Here is a 22,142-nt window from a genome sequence, read left to right as displayed (position 1 = left end):
ATACAAGCCCGTCTTTCTTAAAGTGCATTGGAAGGTAAGCATAAGAAATTGAAAACTGGAGCATCAGCTGGTATCTCAGAGAGAAAACAGTGTTTCTAGCACAAGAAGGTATTACTGTCATGATGGGGGATGAGTGTAGGCTGCTTGGACTGGAGGCTTGGGGACAAGGACTACTGTCAGAGAGGGTCCTGCTGTGAGTCCATCAGCAGTCCTCCAAGCACAAAGGTCCTGAGGTGGAGGTTCAGTGTCCCCACTGTGTGACATCAGGTTGTCTCACCCTCCTGGGAGTCTTCACGGAGGAGCGCTCAGTCAGGCCTCTGTGTGTGTGTGGGGGGGGGGTCCCTTACAGTACACAGCTTTCTTTCTGATCCTTCTCTTTTGATTTTACCTTTTTTTTTTTCAGGCCATCCAGACCTTTCAAGTTCCCGAGAAGGTAATTTAAATCATCTTGTTTGCTAATAAACTTCTCTGCAGTTTCTATTTCTCTGCTTTCTCTACATTTTGTTCTTTCCCCCTTCTTCATTCACATTTTATGAAGGAAAAATACATTTCTTTTCTCATACAGCAACTGCTTTCAGAACCCAATATCTAGAAAAGTACTTTTCAAACAGAGCAGATTTTCTTACCCTTTAAATTCTCTCGGGGTCTGCTTTCATATTTGTCTAGCTATTTTGCATTCTTTCCTATTCAAGTTGGCTTTTCTATCCTTTTCATTGGCAGGAGAGGCCAGGGTCACGTGCACCTCCTTTATCTTATTTGTTGAATAACAGTATCTACCATTCTGCCAACTAGTGTGACTTGAATTAATGGTAGTTTATTTCAAATGCATTAGATGTTTTTCTTTTTTAAAAAAAATGTAATTGTATTAAGATGAAGGTATTCATTTATGTGGAATTTTTTATTTTTTAATTATACATATGTATATGTGTATATGTTTATGTATAGGTATACATATATGTCTGGGGGTATGTGCACATGAGTATGGGTGCCTGGGGAGGCCAATGGTATCAAATTTGAAACTATAGCAACAAGCAGTTGTGAGACTCTTGATGCAAGAGGTGGAAATAGGAAGATAGCCATTTCACTATTAACTGCTGAACCCTAGGAACCCTTAGATAGAACTCCTGAAAATAGAGCAAAGACTATTTGCTCTTAGACAGTGTGGCTCTAGGTACAGTGTCATCACACTTAAACTTGAAGTGACCTGTGAGGTTCAGCTGCCACAGAAGCTCAGGTAGAAAAGAGTCCATCCTTCCCAGTGGGAGCACTCACTGTCTAGAGCCGCGGTTCTCAACCTGTAGGTCAGGAGCCTCTTGGGGGCTGAACAACGCTTTCACAAGGTCCTATATCAGATAATCCTGCATATCAGAAATTTACATTATAGTTCATAACAGTAGCAAAATTACGGTCATGAAATAGAAATGAAATAATTTTACTGTTGGGGCCACCACAATATGAGGAACTGAATTAAAGGGCTGTAGCATTGAGAAGGTTGAGAACCACTGGTCTAAAGCAAAACTCAGTCTCCCAAGGGGAGCACTCACTGTCTAAATATTAATAAATAAAATTCTCGATAGCAGACTTTCCTGTTTGAAGTAACTTAAGATTTTGATAAAAAAAAATAAAATATAAATTACATTTAACCTTCTTGGGTGATACAAGGACCTGGGCCCAGGGCCCAGCATTTGTTAAACAGGCACTTTCCTGAGCTGAGCAGCATCTGCATTTTAGCTTTTTTTTTGGGGGGGGGTCTCTTCTGTGTGCGGGATATGGAGGCTGGAATTCAGTGTCAGCTCCCTTCCTCTGTCATTCTCCACCTCAGTTTTACCGGTCCTGGACCTTGCTGTTCCAACCAGGAAGCAGTTCCCAGGCTCTGCCTGTTTCAGTCCCCAGTGCTGAGGATCCAGGCTCAGGCCTTTGTGCTTGCACCAGAAGCACTTTATCCACTGAGCCAAACAACCCAGGCCAAACAAACCGTTTTAACCGGTTTGAAGAGCACCATTTTGTGACTAACACACACACACACACACACACACTTTCATCTTATAAAACTGAAATGCTATACAATAACTTTGTCCTCATTTCCTTTTGTCATAGTTTTGGCAACCACAGTTCTACTTTTTTGTCTCTGTAAATTTGGCTGGTCTAGGTATCTCATTTGAGGACAGTCATCCATCTCTTGTCACTCTGAGTGACATTTAACCTAATGTCCTCCAGGCCATTCATATTTTAGCACGTGTCATAAGTTCCTTTGTTTTCAAGGCCTAATCATATTCTGTTTTGCTGTATATAAATGGCATACTTTTTCTAGTTCTTCCACTTTTGCCCCTTCCTGAAAGAGAGAGACAGAGACATGGGGAAAGATATACAAATAAACATGCCCTATTAACAAAAATACTCTCACTTTTCTGGAAATAATGATTTTTCTCAGCAGACTAAAATTTTAACATTTTGAGAAGATTTGGGTTTTCCTCTGTTACCAAATTGATTTTTTTAAGAACCTTAATTTTTTCTTTTTAGCATATCTACATATAAATCCAACTTACTCCAAAAAGCCTTTCCTGATTTTCCAGTTCACACCTCACCTGGAAATAGCCTCTTCTTTTTAATTGGCCAGACATCAGTTCTGTTCTTTAAGGACCACACTTTTGCCTACTTTTGTAGATATCTGTGCCTGTCTGATTTTCTGTGATCTGTACTTGACTGTAAATTCCTCGAGCACAGATCTTTCTTCCAGTCTTTGCATTACCACAATGCCTTGCATCTTACTATTGATGTGCTGTTAGATGAATCTGTACCCTCACACAAAGGAAAGAGATGTTTATCCTGTTTGTGTGTGTCAATTTTTTCGAATCTGAGTTGTTTTTCCCGTTAGGTTAACAACTGATGCTACTAGAAATGCCTGCCCTTAAGGGACAAGAAAAATTGTGAGGATTTTGGGGAAAATAATAAGCTGTGGGGGAGGAAGGGTTTTTTTTTTAGAAAAGAAGAGAGAACACAAGATCTTAAAATTTGCTCAGATCTGTAAGGTGGAAACCATGACCATTTAGTTGATTTGTGTAGTGCCAAAGTCAGGAGAGGAAAGGAGCATCTAGTCAAGTTACATCCTCTCGGGTAGGCTTGAACAGGTTTCTCAGAGGCCACAAAGGGTAAGCCAGGAGAGAAGCAAACAATTGACTGTGGAGCTTCCTGTGATGTCCGTGACCTGAGCATAGGGTGGTTCTGTAAGACCCTTCACAGCTACCTCCTGTCTTCTTCCAGAGTAATCCGGGCAATAAGGTTGAGCTTCCGTAAGTATATTCAGGGGACTTCCAATTGGATTCCAGTCTAGCACACAGTGCCATCCTCACCAGGGAGCCAGGCTGCCCACTCACTAGAGTCATGGTGCATGGAAACGTTTAAGAAACCCTGTTTCTAAGAGGATCTGAGAGCCAACCGAGAGATGACATGAACTTGATACAGCCGTGACTAGGACAGAGCTTCAGGCCCTCTGCGCAGGGAGAGCTCTCCCAGCCTTTCTGGGTCACTCCCTCCTAATCCACAAGTTACAGAGGAGGAAGCATCCGCAGTTGTACTGAGTTCTAGCCAAACGTCTCCCAGTTAAGCAGGTGGGTACAGGATAAGTGTTTCCTGGTGTGTAGGGCGGCTTGTTTAAAAGACCAGTCCTTTTAAAAATTGTTCTAATGCACATATGGTTCACTTTTCAAAAAAAATAATAACGTGTACATGCTTTAGTGTTGGTCAGAAGTGAAATGTTAGAGCTGTGTCTGTGTGTATTTTATAGGCAATCTTAAATATCCTTTACTCCTCCCACTTTTATAGGTTTTTTAACCATGATATTATAATCATCTGGATTTCATTTCGCACATGGGCCGAGTTGGCACTAGGTACGGAAGTCCTGCCGCAGTCGGTGCTGTTCAGGAGAAGCATTGTCTAAAGGGCTGTGCATCTCCCCACAGCGCTGAGCCTGCTCAGATGGCGTGCTAAACAGTTGTCTCTAGAGAGGCCAGCATGGGAAGCATCTGCTGTGTGTGGAAGGAGTTGTGATATAGTGAGGTTAAATGTGTGTAGAAGAATGCGTGAAAGAACTAGCCATAAAGCTTCCACATGGTGCCGGTGCACGTACGCAGCATGTGGCAGGACTGTGGAATCAAAATCAAATGTTTTCAAAGGCAAGGAAAGCAATTATTGGAAGAGAGTTTTAGAGTTTCTGTGTATGTGTGCATATTTCTCGAGAACACAAAGCAAAAAGTCCTTCTGGATAAATTAAGCTACAGATGAAAACTAAGCAATGCAGGCACTGTCCTCTCTTGATAACATGTTTGTAAGAATGAACAACTTCTGGTTCATGTGAAAGGGCGGATCCCTCTAGGATGCAATGGATAAGCGCTTAGGTCTGGAGCGTCCACGTTTCGCGGCTGCTATTTTCCGGTCTCATGTAAAGTGCCCTTTCTAAAGAGTGGAGTGATGGATGGAATGGCTCAGGGGTGCTCCCCAGACAAAACAGTGATCTCCTCACTGTAGTGGAGGATGTTTGCAGGGGGCAGGGGGCCACTCGGAGGATGTTGGGGTTCGTGGGTTCCCATCCCATCCTTAGTCATCCCTAAAGGCAGCTGTAGCTCGCCTAACACAATGTTCATGCAGTAGTCTTAAATCCAGAATATGCAACCAGACAGACAATGATCAACTCAGTGTCCCATGGTCTGTGTGATTTTGCAGAGAGAAACTAAGAGTTAGTGGGGCTAGGACTTCCTTTCTTTTTGAAGTGGGATCTCACTATGTAGCTCTGACTGACCTGGAACTCAAATATGCTAACAAAGCTGGTCTTCAGCTCGCAGAGATCCACCTGCCTCTGCTTCCCAAGTGCAGAGGTTAAGGTTTGGCAAAGGTAGCTAGAGAGACAGCTGGGAACAAAGCTCTTGTCTTTGGGGTGTGAGCAGCTGTTGTCGGCTAAGCCATGTCTCCAGCCATAGACATTTTATAGTGTGAATTTGAAGAAGAATCTGGCAAGTTTACTGCTTCCTTGTGTCTTTAGTTTCACTTGTGTTTGAAGAGAAAGATGGAAACACAGGAGTTAAAAGCCAGATTCTAGACCCAGATTACCTAAGGCTTTATGATTTAACTAATTCCTTAGCCTGTCTGGGTGGATATAAGGATGACGCAGATGTCTGTGTAAGGTACACAAGCCACTAACACTGCAGTGAGTGCAGACCGTTATTCATGTGAAGTCATGTTAAAAGAAGAAGCAGTGGGAAATGCCAGGGCAAGCTCCTTAAGGCATAACTCTATTGTGGCTTAATTCTTTCATCGGAGTGATAACTTGAAGTAAATATGCCCATAGAGTCCGTTCTGAAAACTTCACAGTCAGCACTGAGTGTGGAGACTGAAGGGCTGTCTATACAGCCGTACTTCCTGGCATGTAAACCCCAGCTTTATTTGTAATCACTAACATGTCCTCGAAGAAATGCCTCATATACTTAATACAGAAGTCTCTTTCACATGAACCAGAACTGGGCATCACAGTCGCCAGGTGAACCACTGCTGTTTAGAATCCCAGAGAAAAGTAGTCACACCCTGGGTGTTTGGGGGTTTTCTTCTAATAAAGATTGGAGCAACTAGACGCCTCCTCCCACATACTCTCTGACACTTAGAAAAATTTCAGTCTCGCAAGGTTCTGACAGTTCATCCCTGTCAGCGTGAGAATAACAAGCACAGTGCAGGAGGGCACAGAAATGGCTCTCACAGCCAGAGGTGGTGTGTCTGTGAAACATGCCCATGACAGAGGTGGTCATGGAAGATGAGACTAGAGTCAGCCTGAGGGGGCTGGAGTGCCAAGGGGCGGTAGGACTCTGGGGCAGCCTTCTGCTAATCAATAAAAATTAATTGGGCCCCTCTTACAAACTTCTGTTTTAGGTACTGATACCACACTGACCAGAGAAAATTTCTCTGCTCTTGGGAGCTCACAGTACACTGAAAATCTTCATTAGTCATTTCTAGGAAGGAAGTGGCTCTGGGGAGTATAACTAGGGTGTGTTCTGGATTGCACTACATGTACCTGCTCATAGCCTTTAAAAGAGATGATTAAAAGTATGGAGGAAGAAAATAACAGAAACAGAAGTTCTGACTCTGCAAGATGGAGCCTTCGTTTTTTATTTTGTTTTCTTCTTTAGTTTGCTTCTTCCCAGGCATCCATACAAATCCAAACTGTTATTTGTCATATAGCCTGCCTAGACTAGCCCAGTAGCCTGTGGCCACTAACCAGTGCTACTTTATCAAAGAAATGAAGGGATAGTGATCTTGACATTGTTTGCATCGATGTATGTAAATGCTTCTAATTATATTAGTAGATATCTGTGCTGGTCTAAACATGGGGATCTCACACTGCTCTGTGTGCAGCCTTAACTCCACACTGCTCCTCAGAAGTCTCTGCTCGCTTTGTGCCTTGTAGTTACGCAGCGCTGCTAGCCGACTGGCCTGTGGTGGTCCTGGGCATGTGCACTCTGCTCATCGTGGTCTGTGCCCTGGTGGGAGTCTTAGTCCCGGAGCTTCCCGACTTCTCTGATCCGCTGCTGGTAAGGAGAACTTGACCTGTCCTACACCTCAAACCATCTCCCCGAATTAAGTACCTAAATGTGTGGTATATTCTGTTAGCAGCTCTTTCTTTCTCTGTTTCTGAGATAGATCTTACATGGTAGCTCCTCCTGCCTCAGCCTTGTGAGTGCTGGGATTACAGGTCTGAGCCACTATACCCAGCTGCCCATTTCTTTAAAAGCCCATCGCAGTCAGTGTGCAGTAACCATGCAGCTCTCTTTCTACAAGAGGTGTTATCACCCAGGTGTGGTGGCTCTGCACGCCTTTAATCCCAGAGGCAGAGGCAGGTGGATCTCTGTAAATTGGAGGCCAGCCTGGTCTACAGAGGGGCTTCCTTTCAATTAGGTATGTTATAGAGAGAAACCCTGTCTCGGAAGCAAAAACAAAAAACAAAAACCCAAACAGATGTGTTATTTATACTCTTAGGTAAAGTCAAGGAACTTGTTCACACTCAAGCTCAAGATGTCCCCACATCTCTGTCCCCATGTGATGTGGGAGTCTTCTGTTTTGTGTTGATTTCATTGGTTAAATAAAGAGACTGCCTTGGCCCTTTAATAGGACAGAAAATTAGGTAGGCGGAGTAGACAGACAGAATGCTGGGAGAAAGAAGCCGAGTCAGTGAGTTGCCATGATTCTCCTCTCCGAGATGGATGCCCGTTAGACTCGTCCCGGTAAGCCACACTCAAGTGGCAATACAGATATTAGAAATGGGTTAGATCAATATGTAAGAGCTAGCCAATAAGAGGTTATAACTAATGGGCCAGGCAGTGTTTAAAAGAATACAGTTTCTGTGTAATTATTTCGGGGATAAGCTAGCCAGGTGGCTGGGAGCCGGGCGGAACGCAGCCCGCTGCTCCCCACAACACCCATGTTAATCAAGGTTTAAATAATTAACATATTGAATACTGTTCATATTCTTGGAAGTATTTCCATAAAGATTTTAATGCTGTGCATCTCTCCCCACCTCCCAGAAGTAAAGGCGTTTTCATGTAACAGGATCTGTTAAGTAAATGTTCATCTGGGGTGGAATAATGAAAAAAATATGATCAAGGATATGATATTAGTCTTAGTAAAACACTGTGAAAATGTATAACATAATTTAATTGGACCATAATTTTTATAAGTTATTATTAAGCACTTGCTAAATACTTGGGCACAGGTAACTCTGATATGCTTTTCCCATTTCCTGAGGCATGTAACTAGAGAGCCTTATGGCTTTGTCGTAGCAAAGAGATGAGTGTTATCCAAAAGGCAGTGTGTTAACACAGGCCTCCTCTGTAGTCGTGAGGAATGCCTGTGTTTCCTGTTGAAAACTCTGCATCGCTTTCATATTGCTTTCCTGAGTCATTAACATATTGTAATTAGTGGGAAATAGAATACACTAATAGGAACATGTAATGTTTTGTCTTAGGGTTTCGAACCAAGAGGGACTGCAATAGGCCAAAGGCTGGTCACATGGAATAATATGATGAAAAATACAGGATACAAAGCAACATTAGCAAATTATCCTTATAAGTATGCAGAAGAGCAAGCCAAAAGGTAATCATGTACTTTTTATGACTTTTAAATATAGTGTTACTTAATGAGTCCTTCTTATTGCCTGAGCAAAAAGGCTAGATTAAAACACAAGGCTCAATTCCTTTGCCATTAAGTTTAACTTGTCATTAAAATGTCTTGGCTGTACTAAGATGAAAAGTGAGGTTTTTCTTCTTTACACATGGAAAAACTAACACTGCTCACATGAATCCTTCCAGCTTGGTACCGGATGCTAAATAGATTGGAGCCTTAGAGTTGGACTGTTAGACTCTGCCTATCTCTTTGAAATAGCCAGAACTTTATCAAAGATCAGATTGTTTTTCGCTTTCAGCCACCGGGACGACAGATGGTCAGACGATCATCATGAAAGAGAAAGAAGAGAGGTAGACTGGAACTTCCAGAAAGACAGCTTTTTCTGCGACGTTCCAAGTGAGTGAGGTCTGGACGGACCAAGTCCTTGGCAACTTCCTGGGGGCAAGATGGAGTGAGATAAAACCCAGCAGCTTCCCAGGTTCTGTAGTCACAGAGATGTCAGCTATGTAACCTACTTTCCTGCTAGAGTGGTCATCCACTAGTCAGAATTTATCTATGATTCAAAATTAAGGAAAGGCTTCCATTCAAATAGAAGGAAGAGATTAATAAAATTTTTTGCTTTGCCTGAACTGAAAGTCATATGAAATCCTTTTTCCTATTTATTTCTGGATCAGTTAACAAGTACATATTTTCATTCAGTCCTGAAATAATCTATTAGTCAAAAAAGTTTTATAGCTTTGTTTAAGTAAAAACAAACATACTAAGAACTATCCACATGCCAAGTGTTGTGGTGCATGCCTGCAGACTCAGCTACTCTGAAGCTGAGGCAGGAGAATTACTTGAGTCCAGGAATTCTTAGCTGTATTGTTCAGGTACTACTGACTGTAGTACCCTATGCTGCTTGGGTGTCTGCACTAAGTTTCCTATCAATATGGTGACCTCCCAGAAATAAGAGACCATGAGGGGTGAACTGGCCCAGATCAGAAAGAACCATGCTCCGTCACATAACAGTGGAAACAGAGAGGTGAACAAAGTGTGGTGTGTAGAGGCGCAGAGCTTAGAAGTGGGTCAGGCTGGCTGAAAAAGACATGAGGGCCTGGTGCTGTGGCTAGAACCCTGGACCACCTGCTCTCTCTGAAGAAGCTGAATGTGGCTTCACAGAATTGAGGCCCAGGCATTGCAAGAATCCAGATTTCAGTGTGGAACCACAGATTCAAATTTTAGCAGCCAATTCACTAGAGAAATTCAGTTACACGTAAAGTCGGCTTGTTATGTGGCAGCTGCAAGGGAGAATGTGCAGGAGATAGCAAGGAACTGCAGATGACATGTTAGGTGTTCCGTGGTCAGAGTGATTAAGAATGAGGATTGAGGGTCCTAGTTTCTGACTGAGCAAATATTAATAGTAAAATCATTTTGATTTCAGTTTGTTGACCCCCCTTGTATATCTCCCTGCCTAACTAGATACCAGAGGACCCACCTAGATCCTGATATCTCAGAGAGCGGGAGAGGAGATTCAGATGTTATACTAACTAGGAAGCAATGCAAGTTCAAACATTTTCTGCCTCGTAAAATACAGATTAGAAAAACTGAATGTTTGGGCTGTTGTTTTGTTTGTTTTGTTTCCCTTTCAAAATATTATTATAATTTCTTACTCAGCACTTGTTAATGTCTTACTAAGAACAACAGTGAGTTCAGGAAGTAAGTCTAGCTTTTGTTCCCAGTAGTCCACACCAATGGTTGTCTTCTGAGCAGTAAGTTCTGGCTTGTCTAAAACCCTCAAGGGCTTGGTGGGAATGAAATCCTTGTTTTCATGGGGCTGATTTTGTACTCGTACTCAGTCTACATAAGACAACAGCTATGTGGTGAGCACAGGTGTTTGCTGAGGACAGCTGAGTGATCGTGAATAAAAGCACTTGTAACGATGGTTTGCCAATGATGTTGTTAATGCAATTAGACGTTGAGATAATGTAAAATTACTTTGTGCACTTTGATACATACTAAACCTTTCTAATAACCCAGACAGAAGCAGTCCCATGCAATACCTGCTTTCCGTTTCAGTCTTGCTATTATTTGATAGCGATTTTGTCACCATTTACGAATGAGGAAGTAGTCTCAGAGAGGCTAGCAGCTGCTTGTCTGTAGTCCCACAGGTGATTAGTGGCAGGGCCTGGTTACAGCCAGATCTTGTTCCAACAGCTTGTGTTGGTCTAACTTCAGGTTCTTCCTCTAGACTCTAGCGTGGGAGAGTAGCCCCGAGCACAGCCAGGATATGCAGCGCTCCTGTGCTCCTGGCTGGCACAGTGCTTCAGCACTCAGGTGGCCTCTCCTGTGAGCATGGTAATTCAGTCACCCACCATCTCTCTGCAGCCAGCTGCCAGAAAGACTACCTCATGATCCTTTTGTATATTCCTAGTGTGGCATTCTACCACTGCTTATGCCGTTAAGGAAACGAAGAGAGACCTTCAGTTGTTCTGCTGAGAGTTTACAGCCTTTTCTTCCTAATTATAATTTAATCAGAAGCAGATTTGTTACATACTTACTACAGGGTTCCTGTGTAGTGAGTGTGTACAGGCTTTGAGTGAAAGTGGCACTGATGCACACCCATGCCCCCAACACACACACACACACACACTCACACACACACTCACAGACACACACATTTTCTCTGGGACTTTATCAAAGAAAAGAATTCCCTCCTAATAACACATTGTCTGTGCAGTTCTCATCTGAATTGTTTCTGCATTCTGACTCTTATCAAATAAATAACCTATAAACATTTGTCTTTCTCTCTCTTCATCCTACCAGGTGACGGATACTCCAGAGTAGTGTTTGCTTCAGCAGGAGGGGAGACGCTGTGGAGTTTACCTGCAATTAAGTCAATGTGTGATGTGGATAATTCCAGGGTATGTAAAACATAGCTGAAATCTGTTCCGCATAATAAAGTTGTTACGAAAACTTCTGCTGCTGCTGCCCTGGTGTCTGACCGATGAAATGCCTGCAAGGCTTACCACCCAAAGCAAGCCCCAGCAGGCAGGCTTTACCCTCCGGATCCCGGCATCAAAGTGTCCTGTGTTTTCCCATCTTTAGAACACGCTGCCCTCTTTAATAAAGAACTCTCTTCCTTTGCCACTCACATCCTCTCAGCTTGATGGTCTTCTGTTAATTCACAGCAGTTCTTTTCATGACAATGTTCAGTCTGTCTCTTTTTCTCTCCCTGTGCTCTCTCCTCTCTAGTTTCACTCTTCTGCACGCTGCCCCTCCCCGAGTCAGTTGTCAGCGTTGTCACTGTGCAGTTATATGCCTGCCTGTCTGGCAATCAGTGGTGATTTCAAACAAAAACTTAGGAAGCAAGGGGTGGGGATATCAAAAGACATTAATGCAGTACGTAAGACATTAATACAGTGTCTAGCTCAATGGCCCCCAGTACTCCAATCCAGACGGCCCCAGGATCTAACAGCTTGCTGCTTTGGAAGATGCTAGGATTCAGGACAAGCCTTTCCTGCCAGATTTCTCCGGAGCCACACAGATGTCAGGTCCAGAGGACATGAAGTCAGTCACCCCTGAGTGTGGAAGGGCTGTCAGTTTGAGCAGGTACAAACTGCTGTCTGACATCACTAATGGACCTGTCCAAGGATGATAGCCAGGCAGAAAGGAACTCTATGTGTTCTTAGCATAACTCTAAAATATAAAACCAGAGGTTAAGTCCCAAACCCAAGCACCTGCCCTGTTAAGAGTTAGCCGACAACCTTATTCCCATCTTCTGCTCTCAGTGGGGCATCTTAGTGAAATATGGGGTAGAAAGGACCCATAGAGTCGCCTAGACCAGCAATATCATTGTGCTGATCAATGCCTTCAAAGAACAAGCAGCTCACGGTCCACCTGTGTTGGTCCCTAGATGCCCTGGCTTTACACCATTCTCCAACAGGAAAAGCTATTTGACATCCTGGGGGTGACCTCACCAGGGATTGTGGCACCAGTTTTCTATCCATGTCGCCTTCCTTGTCTTTGGTTCCAAACCAGTCAAACCCACAAATGAGCTGTAAAAAGACCGGAGTTTTCTAGTCGGTGGTCAGGTTTTGCCATATTTCCTCCACTAGCTGCTAGATGCTACCTTACTTGGCAGCTATCTGTGTATTTCTCATCGTGTGACACTTCTTAGGTAGGAAGTTAATTCTGAAGTAGTAAACCTGTAGTGGCACTTGAGGCAAGCAGTAGTTCATGCTCGGGCTTGTAAGGTGTCACTGTGGGCCCATGGCCTGGGCATCAGCGCCACTGACCAGATGAGAAGGCAGGCTTGGGAAGTAAAGTTGGTTTGATTACTTGTCATCACGTCTGGATGAGAACTCTGAATTTGGATGCCTCTTACCCCTCAGTGTTCTGCCTGCCCCTGGTCTTCAGACCTTACCTTCCTGGAGACCCCATGCAATCATGGACCACTCCCTGTGTGTGTCCATTCTAAACATTTCCATGAGTCGTATAATCCCCACAACAGCAGATGAGCCAAATACCGTTGTATAGATGGAGACACTTGGCACAGATAGTAGCAGACTTGAGCCTAGCCAAATCCGTCTCCAGAGCATGTCCCTACCCTCTGTGCTTCCATACGAAGACTACACCCTTGCCCTATGTTTGTTTGGCTGTATTATGCTGTTTCCTACTTGAATGACTATGAAAGAGTCAACATGGCCTGAAATAAGTATTAGTTTGATAGCAGTTTATTCTTTCAATATGCATTAGACTCTAAGACTTTAAAAAGTCAGTAAGGAACACTGTACCACAGCAGTTTTCAACAGCGAAAGGAGCATAGCACTTCCTTCATCTCTAACATGGACGTATCCAGTGATCCTGGCGAGGTCGCTTACAAAAAAGGCACACCTAAACAGGAAATAAGTAAGTGAAAAAATTATGAGGAGGAAACAGTTAAAGGAAAATAAAGGTAATGATGAGACAGTATGAGAGAGAGATTGGGGGCCAGGTGAAGCAAGGCTGTGAATTCACAGGTATGCATGCATATGGAAGGAAGCTAGAGGATAACCTCAGATATCCTTCCTTAGACACCTCCAGGGTCTCATGTGGCTGGGAACTTGCTGAGCTGACTAGATTATCTGCCCAGCACACCCAGGGATCCACCTGTCGCCATTTCCCCAGCACTGAAATTACAAGCACTTACCACCATGTCTGGATCGTTTTTTAACGTGGGTTCTGGGAATCGAACTCAGGTCCTCATGCTCACACTTCACAGACTGAGCCATCTCCCCAGCCCCTCTCTTATACTCTTGTCCATAGTTGTGTGTGTGTGTGCACGCACATGTAATATAGTACGCAGGTGGAGGTCAGAGGACAAAGAGTCCGTTCTCTCCTTCTACCATGTGGGTCCTAGGGTTGAGCTCAGTCTTCAGACCTGGCCACACGGGGCTTTACTGCCATCTCACCAGCCCCGTTCTTAACAGAATGCTTTCAAGGTGAGGATTTGGGGGCTGTTCCCCAAAACATACATCCAAAGGAATCTTTGGTATGGGCAGTTACAGAGTCACATTAAATGAATAAACAGGCAGTCAGGAACCTAAAGATCTACTTTAGAAAACATGGTTATAATTTTAACTTGTTAAATTAACCCCCATCTATAAACCAGTCGCAAATGTGATTGTATTCTGGTCTCAGATTCTACTCTGGAAAAATATGACAAAATGGCCAATTGACGTGTTAGGTATAACTTGGCTGAACAGCTCAGCTCTGAGATTACTGCTTAGCTTTTTCCAGTCCCCAGTTGGAGCTGCTTTGGGAATTTGTGTGTGTTACAGTGTTCTGAGTCCTTGGCAGCCTTTCCTCCCTACCCCTGAGTCCTTGATATTGTGTTTCAGCACTCGGTTAGAAACACCTCTCAAACTAATGGGACCAAGTTAATGATCCAGAGAGGAAGAGCTTAGCTGTCAGTGAGTTGACCCTCGCAGTGAATGTCATACCTCAGTGAGACCAGACGTTCCCTTTTCTCCAGATTCCACTGAAATTCCGTGCCACCTGTGCTCCTAATTCAGAGTGACTGGGGCTTCCAGAAAGAGTGGATGAGCTCTGTCCGCCTCCCCACAGCGGCGTCCCTTAGCCTCCATTTCCCTGACCCTCTCTGGTCCTTGCTTCTGTCCTGTAGGGCCCGCTGGCTGACTCACACTCATAACCGGAAGGGTCTCTCTGAGCATCATCCCATGGGAAACACTTCACCATGTTAGTCTCGGCAAGTTAGAGACGTTGGAACTTTGAGGACTCAGACCATAAGAGGGATTTGAAAATTGGTGTCTGGGTCTGTCTTCTAGATTAGCTTTCGTGGGCTATAGGACCCCACACACATACCACACAGAAGTTTAGGGGGGTCTGGAATGTATTTTCTGATGCTCCTTTCAAGGGGCCTTTGCCCTCGCTGTCCTCTGACTTGGTTGCCAGGCAGACAGTCCAGGAGTCAGATGAGCCTGCTGTGGAGGGCTTAATCTTCCTCTTTTCCCTTTCTTGGCTTCTTAAAATACCTTCGGCTTAGCCAGTAGTTTTTAAAGCTAAGGTATTATTTAAACACAACTGGTGTCTCCTTTCTCTCTCTTCTCTCTTTTCACCCTCTATTTTAAGTCAGCTCCACCCCTGCTACTATCTAACTAAGGAATTGTGCAAAGACACGTCACAACCACATAAGCAGAATGATTCCCCGAGACCCGTGTTGGTTAGTAGCTGCAATTAGAGGGCTGTGTTCCCTCAAGAGGGATTTGCTTCTGTAAACTCTAGTTTATTTTTTATAAACTCCTAGGTCTTGGAGCTATTCCAAAGGATCCCTTTCCGAACGTATAACAAGAATACATCTGTTCCCCATGTAAAGAGATGTCTCCCTGCCAGTCTCTTTGCCACAGACTGTGATATGGGATTCTTTATCCAGTCACAAATAACTGGCTATTGCCGATGTGGTGTAGCACTTTCAGACGGGGGCACGTGCTCTGCGGTCCCTGTATGTCTACTGATAGACTACTTGTTGCATTAAGTTCTGATCATTGATTTCTCTGCCACTCTGGAGTAAATTGAGGGCAAGGACCACAGTGCCTCCCTCACATTGTGCCCAGAGACAGCATTTTGAATGGATGGAGAGGTAGGGATGTAGGGCCTTGCTCACTAGAAGTATGGGCAGTGCTGTGGTTTTTCCCTTGAGGATGCTGATATCCTAAAGGGCTAGTTAGAGGGTGCCCATCATGATACTGTTCTCTGTGACCCTTTTCCTTACCCTGTATAGTCTTAAAAACAGTTGTTCCAAATGTTGTACCCAGCCAGCACCATAGTTCCCTGGGGGCAAACTAGCATTTGTTTTTGTAGCATAGCCAGCAAATAATAGTATTTATGATGCTCAAGATTTTAATCTTTGGTCAAATATACATATAAAACCCCCACTCTAACTAGAAAAAAGGGCTATTCAGGAATACAATGCCATGCCCCTGTTGCATTTGTGGCTGGCAACTGTATTTTCTTTAGTTCTCCCTGGGCATTTCAGCAGAACACATGTGCCCTTTCTAGCTGGGATCCCTGTAATCTCTTTGTGGGGTGAACTATTGTCTGCCCTGGAAACTGGAGATGCTGTTTCAAGGTGGCACGACTTACTAGCCCATTTTTCTCAAGTGAATATATATGAATTTTTAAACCTGGAATGTCTCTGTCTTATAAATGCTAATTATGTGTTTTCAGAAACAAGCTTTAAATTGGAGTTTTGTGAAAGTCATCCTTACTCTGTTGCATTTTCATGATAACTCTTTGACCCACTTTTCTCTACAACTGTAAAGAATTGTTCAAAGCAAGTCATTTTGTTTTTGTTTTGTTTTTCTCTGTCTTGTTTTGGTTTGTTAAGACAGGATCTCATTGTGTAACTCTGACTGTCCTAGATCTCCTATGTAGACCAGGCTGGCCTCGAACTCACAGAGATCCTACCTGTCTCTGCCTCCTGAGTGCTGGGATTAAAGGTGCATACCACCATGCTGAGCCAAAATTATCAACCATTATTAGGAAAACTTCAAACATCAGACTGGATCTCCAGTCGCAGTTCCAGCCTACAGCCTCCTTGTGCCACCCACGCCTCTCCACACACGAGTCCCACTTTACCCAGGCTAACAATGCGTATAATGTGTAACTTGGGTCTTAGATAAGTCTGGCTTCCAAACTGATTGTGCATGTCAGCCAACTTCTTGATTTTAATGAACAGTTGACAAAGCCTAGTTTAATCAAGGTACAGGCTGTGTGAAATCATGTTAGGAAAACTTTCCACACCCTTTCTGAACTTTGGAGTGGTTCCCTAGAACAGCCTTTGGTAAATAAAGAGGAGGGAAAGTGATAAGGCCAGCCTCCTCGGCTCTGGTCCCTCTGATCAGAGGTCTCTAGTCAGGCCACAGAAGAGGGCTGGCGCTCACTGTGACAGGACCAGACTTCCCAGGGACAGCATCCTAAATGACGCACTGGCCACACCAACCCAGAGTCGCCATAGTTCCTAAGGACCCCAGCCACCATTTACCAACAGAGAAAAGTTCCCCAGAAAGGGTTCTAGCCAACCTGAATAAACAAGGATGTAAAAGAAGAACTAAAATTCTACTTTCTGGTTTATTTATATTTGTTAACATACTTATTTAAATTCAGATATAAAAATGTTTTAATCTTAAAATATTGACCCTTCTCACCTTATTTCAGAAAATCATTTTAGAGCCAGGCAGTGGTAGCATATGCCTTTAGTCCCAGCACTCGAGAGGCAGAGGCAGGCGAATCTCCTTGAGTTCGAGGCCAGCCTGGTCTACAGAGCAAGTTCCAGGACAGGTTCCAAAGCTACAGAGAAACCCTGTCTTGAAAAAAAAAGAAGGAAAAAAACCAAAACAAAACAATTTTAGTCTTAAGTTTTTCATGACTCCAGTCCCTTTTTGATTTTTCAAATAGAGTTTTTTTGTCCTAGTCTGTTCAGACTCAGGAACAAAGTACCTTAGGTTAGATAATTTGTCAACAAGTGATTTGTTCCTAACAGTTCTAAGAACTGGAAGGTTTTAAGATCAAAGAGCCTGCAGATTCCGGGTCCAGTGAACCTGTCTCCTAAGGTGGTGCCATCTGTGTGGCATGATACAGCACCAAAAAGCACAAACACCCTTGAACTGCTACCATAAGGGCACATATCCACTACACCTCCCAGAAGTCCGCCTGTCAGGACTGTCACACTGGGCACCAGATGGTAAGGTATGGATCTGGGGGAGGTATGGCAGCCATAGGAGTACATTTAGGGATAATATCTTTGCCTTCAGCTGTGTTTATTGGGAATTTGGGGATTTGTCACCAAAACTTTCGTGCCAAGACCCAAAATTTTCAGGAAAACAGCAATTGGACAGCTGTTTCCTTCCTCCTGTGAGTGCATGAACTTGAAAACATGTCCACTTCATTACTTCTGTGGTGATTTCGGAAGGCTCTGTTTGCTAAGCCAAACTCAGTACTGGTTGGCACGGCATTATATTTGTATGCCATTCCCAAACAGGAGCTGGCTGTTCAAATCGAGCAACCTGTAGAATAGCTCTACTGTGAGATCCTGAGGGGAGTGCTCACTTGTGTACACACCAGCATACTCTGTGAAAGAGGATGGTTTAGCTTCTGTGCCTTCCTCATCCCTAGAGGCAGGAGTGAACTGCGGGTGGCGAGTCTGTTTAAACTCCAGTCCTGCGTGTCTGTCTCTGCAGATCAGATCTCACCCGCAGTTCAGCGACCTCTGCCAGAGGACCACTGCCGTTTCCTGTTGTCCCAGCTGGACCCTGGGGAATTACATCGCCATTCTGAATAACCGATCATCCTGCCAGATGATTGTCGAGCGAGATGTCTCCCACACACTGAAGCTGCTTCGAACCTGTGCCAAGCACTACCAAAACGGCACGCTGGGGCCGGACTGCTGGGACAAGGCGGCCAGGAGAAAGGACCAGCTCAAGTGCACCAATGTGCCGCGCAAGTGTACCAAATACAACGCCGTGTACCAGATCCTCCACTACCTAGTAGACAAGGACTTCATCACCCCAAAGACAGCTGACTATGCCGTGCCAGCTTTAAAATACAGCATGCTCTTCTCCCCCACGGAGAAGGGGGAGGGCATGATGAACATCTACCTGGACAACTTTGAAAACTGGAACTCTTCGGACGGCATCACCACCGTCACGGGGATCGAATTCGGCATCAAGCACAGCTTGTTTCAGGATTACCTCCTCATGGATACCGTGTATCCCGCCATAGCCATTGTCATCGTCCTCCTCATCATGTGTGTCTACACCAAGTCCATGTTTATCACTCTGATGACGATGTTCGCCATCATCAGCTCCTTGATCGTCTCCTACTTCCTCTACCGAGTTGTGTTCAACTTTGAATTTTTTCCTTTTATGAACCTCACCGCACTCATCATCTTGGTCGGAATTGGCGCAGACGATGCCTTTGTCCTGTGCGATGTCTGGAACTACACCAAATTTGACAAGCCTCGTGCAGAGACGTCGGAAGCGGTGAGCATCACCCTGCAGCATGCTGCCCTCTCCATGTTTGTCACCAGCTTCACCACTGCCGCTGCCTTTTACGCTAACTACGTTAGCAACATTACCGCCATCAGGTGCTTCGGGGTGTATGCAGGAACCGCCATATTGGTGAATTATGTCTTGATGGTCACCTGGCTCCCAGCTGTCATTGTTCTGCATGAGCGGTACCTCCTCAATATATTCAGCTGCTTCAAAAAGCCTCAGCCACAAGCCTACGACAAGAGCTGCTTGGCAGTGGTCTGTCAGAAGTGCCGCAAGGTACTTTTTGCCATTTCAGAGGCATCTCGGATTTTTTTTGAAAAAGTGTTACCATGCATCGTCATCAGGTTTCGCTACCTTTGGCTCATCTGGTTCCTTGCCCTGACTATAGGTGGGGCCTACATCGTGTGCATAAACCCAAAGATGAAGCTGCCTTCGTTGGAGTTATCCGAGTTCCAGGTGTTCAGATCCTCTCATCCTTTTGAGCGCTATGATGCTGAGTTCAAGAAGCTTTTCATGTTCGAGCGGGTTCACCATGGAGAGGAGCTCCATATGCCCATCACGGTAATCTGGGGCGTGTCCCCAGAAGACAGCGGCAACCCCCTAAACCCCAAGAGCAAAGGGAAGCTGACACTGGATAGCACTTTTAACATTGCTAGCCCAGCCTCCCAGGCCTGGATTTTGCACTTCTGTCAAAAACTGAGGAACCAAACATTCTTCTACCAGACTGACCAGCAGGACTTCACCAGCTGTTTCATTGAGACTTTCAAACAGTGGATGGAGAACCAGGACTGTGACGAGCCTGCCCTGTACCCATGCTGCAGCCACTGCAGCTTCCCCTATAAGCAAGAGGTTTTTGAACTATGCATCAAGAAGGCCATCATGGAGCTGGACAGGAGCACAGGGTACCATCTGAATAACAAGACCCCCGGGCCGAGGTTCGATATCAACGATACCATCAGGGCCGTGGTGCTGGAGTTCCAAAGTACCTTCCTCTTCACGCTGGCTTACGAGAAGATGCAGCAGTTCTACAAGGAGGTGGACTCGTGGATTTCCAGCGAGCTGAGCTCAGCACCCGAGGGCCTCAGCCACGGCTGGTTTATCAGCAACCTGGAGTTCTATGACCTTCAGGACAGCCTGTCTGATGGCACCCTCATTGCCATGGGGCTCTCGGTGGCCGTTGCGTTTAGTGTGATGCTGCTGACCACGTGGAATGTCATCATAAGCCTTTACGCTATCATTTCCATAGCTGGAACCATATTCGTCACAGTTGGCTCCCTCGTCCTGCTGGGCTGGGAGTTGAACGTGCTGGAGTCTGTCACCATCTCGGTTGCAGTCGGCTTGTCCGTAGATTTTGCCGTCCATTACGGGGTGGCATATCGCTTAGCTCCAGATCCCGACCGCGAAGGCAAGGTCATCTTCTCTCTGAGTCGTATGGGCTCTGCAATTGCCATGGCTGCATTGACCACGTTTGTGGCTGGGGCCATGATGATGCCTTCCACAGTTCTGGCTTACACCCAGCTGGGCACCTTCATGATGCTTGTCATGTGTATCAGCTGGGCCTTCGCCACCTTCTTTTTCCAGTGCATGTGTCGGTGCCTGGGGCCACAAGGCACCTGTGGCCAGATCCCTCTGCCGAAAAAGCTCCAATGCAGTGCCTTTTCCCACACCTTGTCCGCAAGTCCTGGTGACAGGGAACCGAGCAAAACCCATACCGCCAGTGCTTACCGCGTGGACGCCAGGGACCAAAAGCCCGAACTGGAACATGAGTTTTATGAGTTACAGCCCCTGGCTCACAGCTGCACTGCCCCAGAGAAGAGTATTTGCGAAGAGCCACACATCTGCCCCGAATTTTTCAATGGCCAAGCAAAGAATCTAGGGATGCCTATGCCCGCAGCCTACAACAGCGACCTCACCAGTAGCCCCAGGAACGAACCAGGCTCAGCCTTGTTACAGCCCTGCCTGGAGCGGGATGCCGTGTGTCGCTTCTCTCTCAAGCAGAGATGTAACTGCCCAAATGCCTACACACACTTAAAATATGGCCCTCACTTCTGCCAGCAAATGGGTGACTCCTTATGCCACCAGTGTGCTTCCACTGCCAGCAGCCTCGTCCAGATTCAGAAGGGGGTGGCGCCTCTGAAGGCCACACATCAGGCCGCTGAGGTCCTTTTGCATCCCATCCGGCATATGCTGCCCCAGGGGATGCAGAGTTCTCTGCCTAGGAATTTTTTTCTCCACCCAGTGCAGTGCATTCAGACCCAAGAACAGCTTGATCATCCTGGCATGCATAGTCTTCGGAGCGTGGATGAACGTCTTCCCAGGACAGCAGAGCCATTGCTGTCTGTCAGCAGGAGCACTGAGTCTTTCCAAAGAGCTTGTTGCCATCCTGAGAGTAACCAAAGGGGACTCTGCAAAAGTAGAGACACGGGGGACACAGAGGACAGTGGGGGGACTGAATCTGGGGTCTCTAGTTTACCCAACCAGACTGACACCGTGGAGGAGATGGTGGAGCCAAGCCTGCCGCAGACGGATGAAAATGTGAACTCAGAGCAGTTAAATCATAATGAACCAAAATGTAGATTCAGCCATTTAATAGGGGAGGCTGGCTACAGGTCCTGCCCAAACAGTCCACAGAGCTGCAGAAGCAATGTGAGATTGAAGTGCAGTTCCACAGACTGCCAGATGCCAAACCTTGAAGCCAACGTGCCTGCGGTACCAACACACTCAGAACTGTCTGGCGAAAGTTTGTTAATAAAAACGCTATAATAAACCTAGCCTTGCAGCCAGAATCACTGCCTCCGTCATTCTTTTGAATCAGGAGTGAGATCTAGGAGCCTCCAAAGGGAGGCTAACAGCAGGCGTGTTTCACGTGTCACTGTGTTTACAGTCCAGAATATTTTTGTGTTCCTTCCGAATGGTTAGCACACTCACAGACTAGTGAGTGTATTAAGATTACTGGATTTTCATGTTACTAGGGTCTTGTTTTTGCTTTTTTTTTTTTCAATAAGTAGTTCTTGTACATTCCTACCCATTTTGACTGACATCTCTTTCCCCCCCCCCCCGAAGCAGTGAATCAGATTGTGAGCTACCTATAAGGTTCGGTTCTCTCAGACAGTCAATTATCCGGCATCTTCATTGTGGTGCATTCGACTGATGGTAATTAAGTCTTCTCATTGCTCAGCATAAACACCAGGACTCTAATTAACAGAGCTACCTCAGTTAAAAACCAAGAACTGGGCAGCATTACAATATATATTAATTAAAAGTTCATGCCAAGCACCTTCAGAGCACATTTGATTTGTCTTGATGGGTGCCCTACGTGACACCTGTGGCACATTTATATCCCAGTTGGTATCTTTCCACATCAACTAGATGGACAGTTGCTATGACACCTCCTAACCTAGGAGTCACGGGCATCACCTTGCGTCAGGCAGTGGTTGTGTTAGTGCCACA

At 45.2% G+C, this 22,142-nt stretch overlaps 1 protein-coding gene across 4 annotated transcripts in view; it reads left to right on the top strand.

The window, feature by feature from the left end:
* The window catches only part of Disp1 (dispatched RND transporter family member 1), a 144,723-nt gene extending 123,169 nt beyond the window's left edge, over positions 1-21,554 (top strand). For all 4 annotated transcript variants that reach the window (XM_050142851.1, XM_050142853.1, XM_050142852.1 and 1 more), the window contains 6 exons: positions 404-433; positions 6,449-6,572; positions 8,003-8,130; positions 8,459-8,556; positions 10,966-11,063; positions 17,880-21,554. In XM_050142851.1, the coding sequence (XP_049998808.1) occupies positions 404-433; positions 6,449-6,572; positions 8,003-8,130; positions 8,459-8,556; positions 10,966-11,063; positions 17,880-21,455 (4,054 nt within the window). In that variant the 3' untranslated portion in view covers positions 21,456-21,554. The remainder of the gene's footprint in view (positions 1-403; positions 434-6,448; positions 6,573-8,002; positions 8,131-8,458; positions 8,557-10,965; positions 11,064-17,879) is intronic.
* Positions 21,555-22,142: the final 588 nt, after the last annotated feature.

This window comes from Alexandromys fortis, unplaced genomic scaffold (assembly GCF_014885135.2).
Source record: "Alexandromys fortis isolate MF-2015 unplaced genomic scaffold, M_Fortis_MF-2015_v1.1 scaffold_51, whole genome shotgun sequence".
Classification (NCBI taxonomy): domain Eukaryota; kingdom Metazoa; phylum Chordata; class Mammalia; order Rodentia; family Cricetidae; genus Alexandromys; species Alexandromys fortis.
Note: the sequence above shows the minus strand (reverse complement) of the source record. Positions and strands in the feature narration are given on the sequence as shown.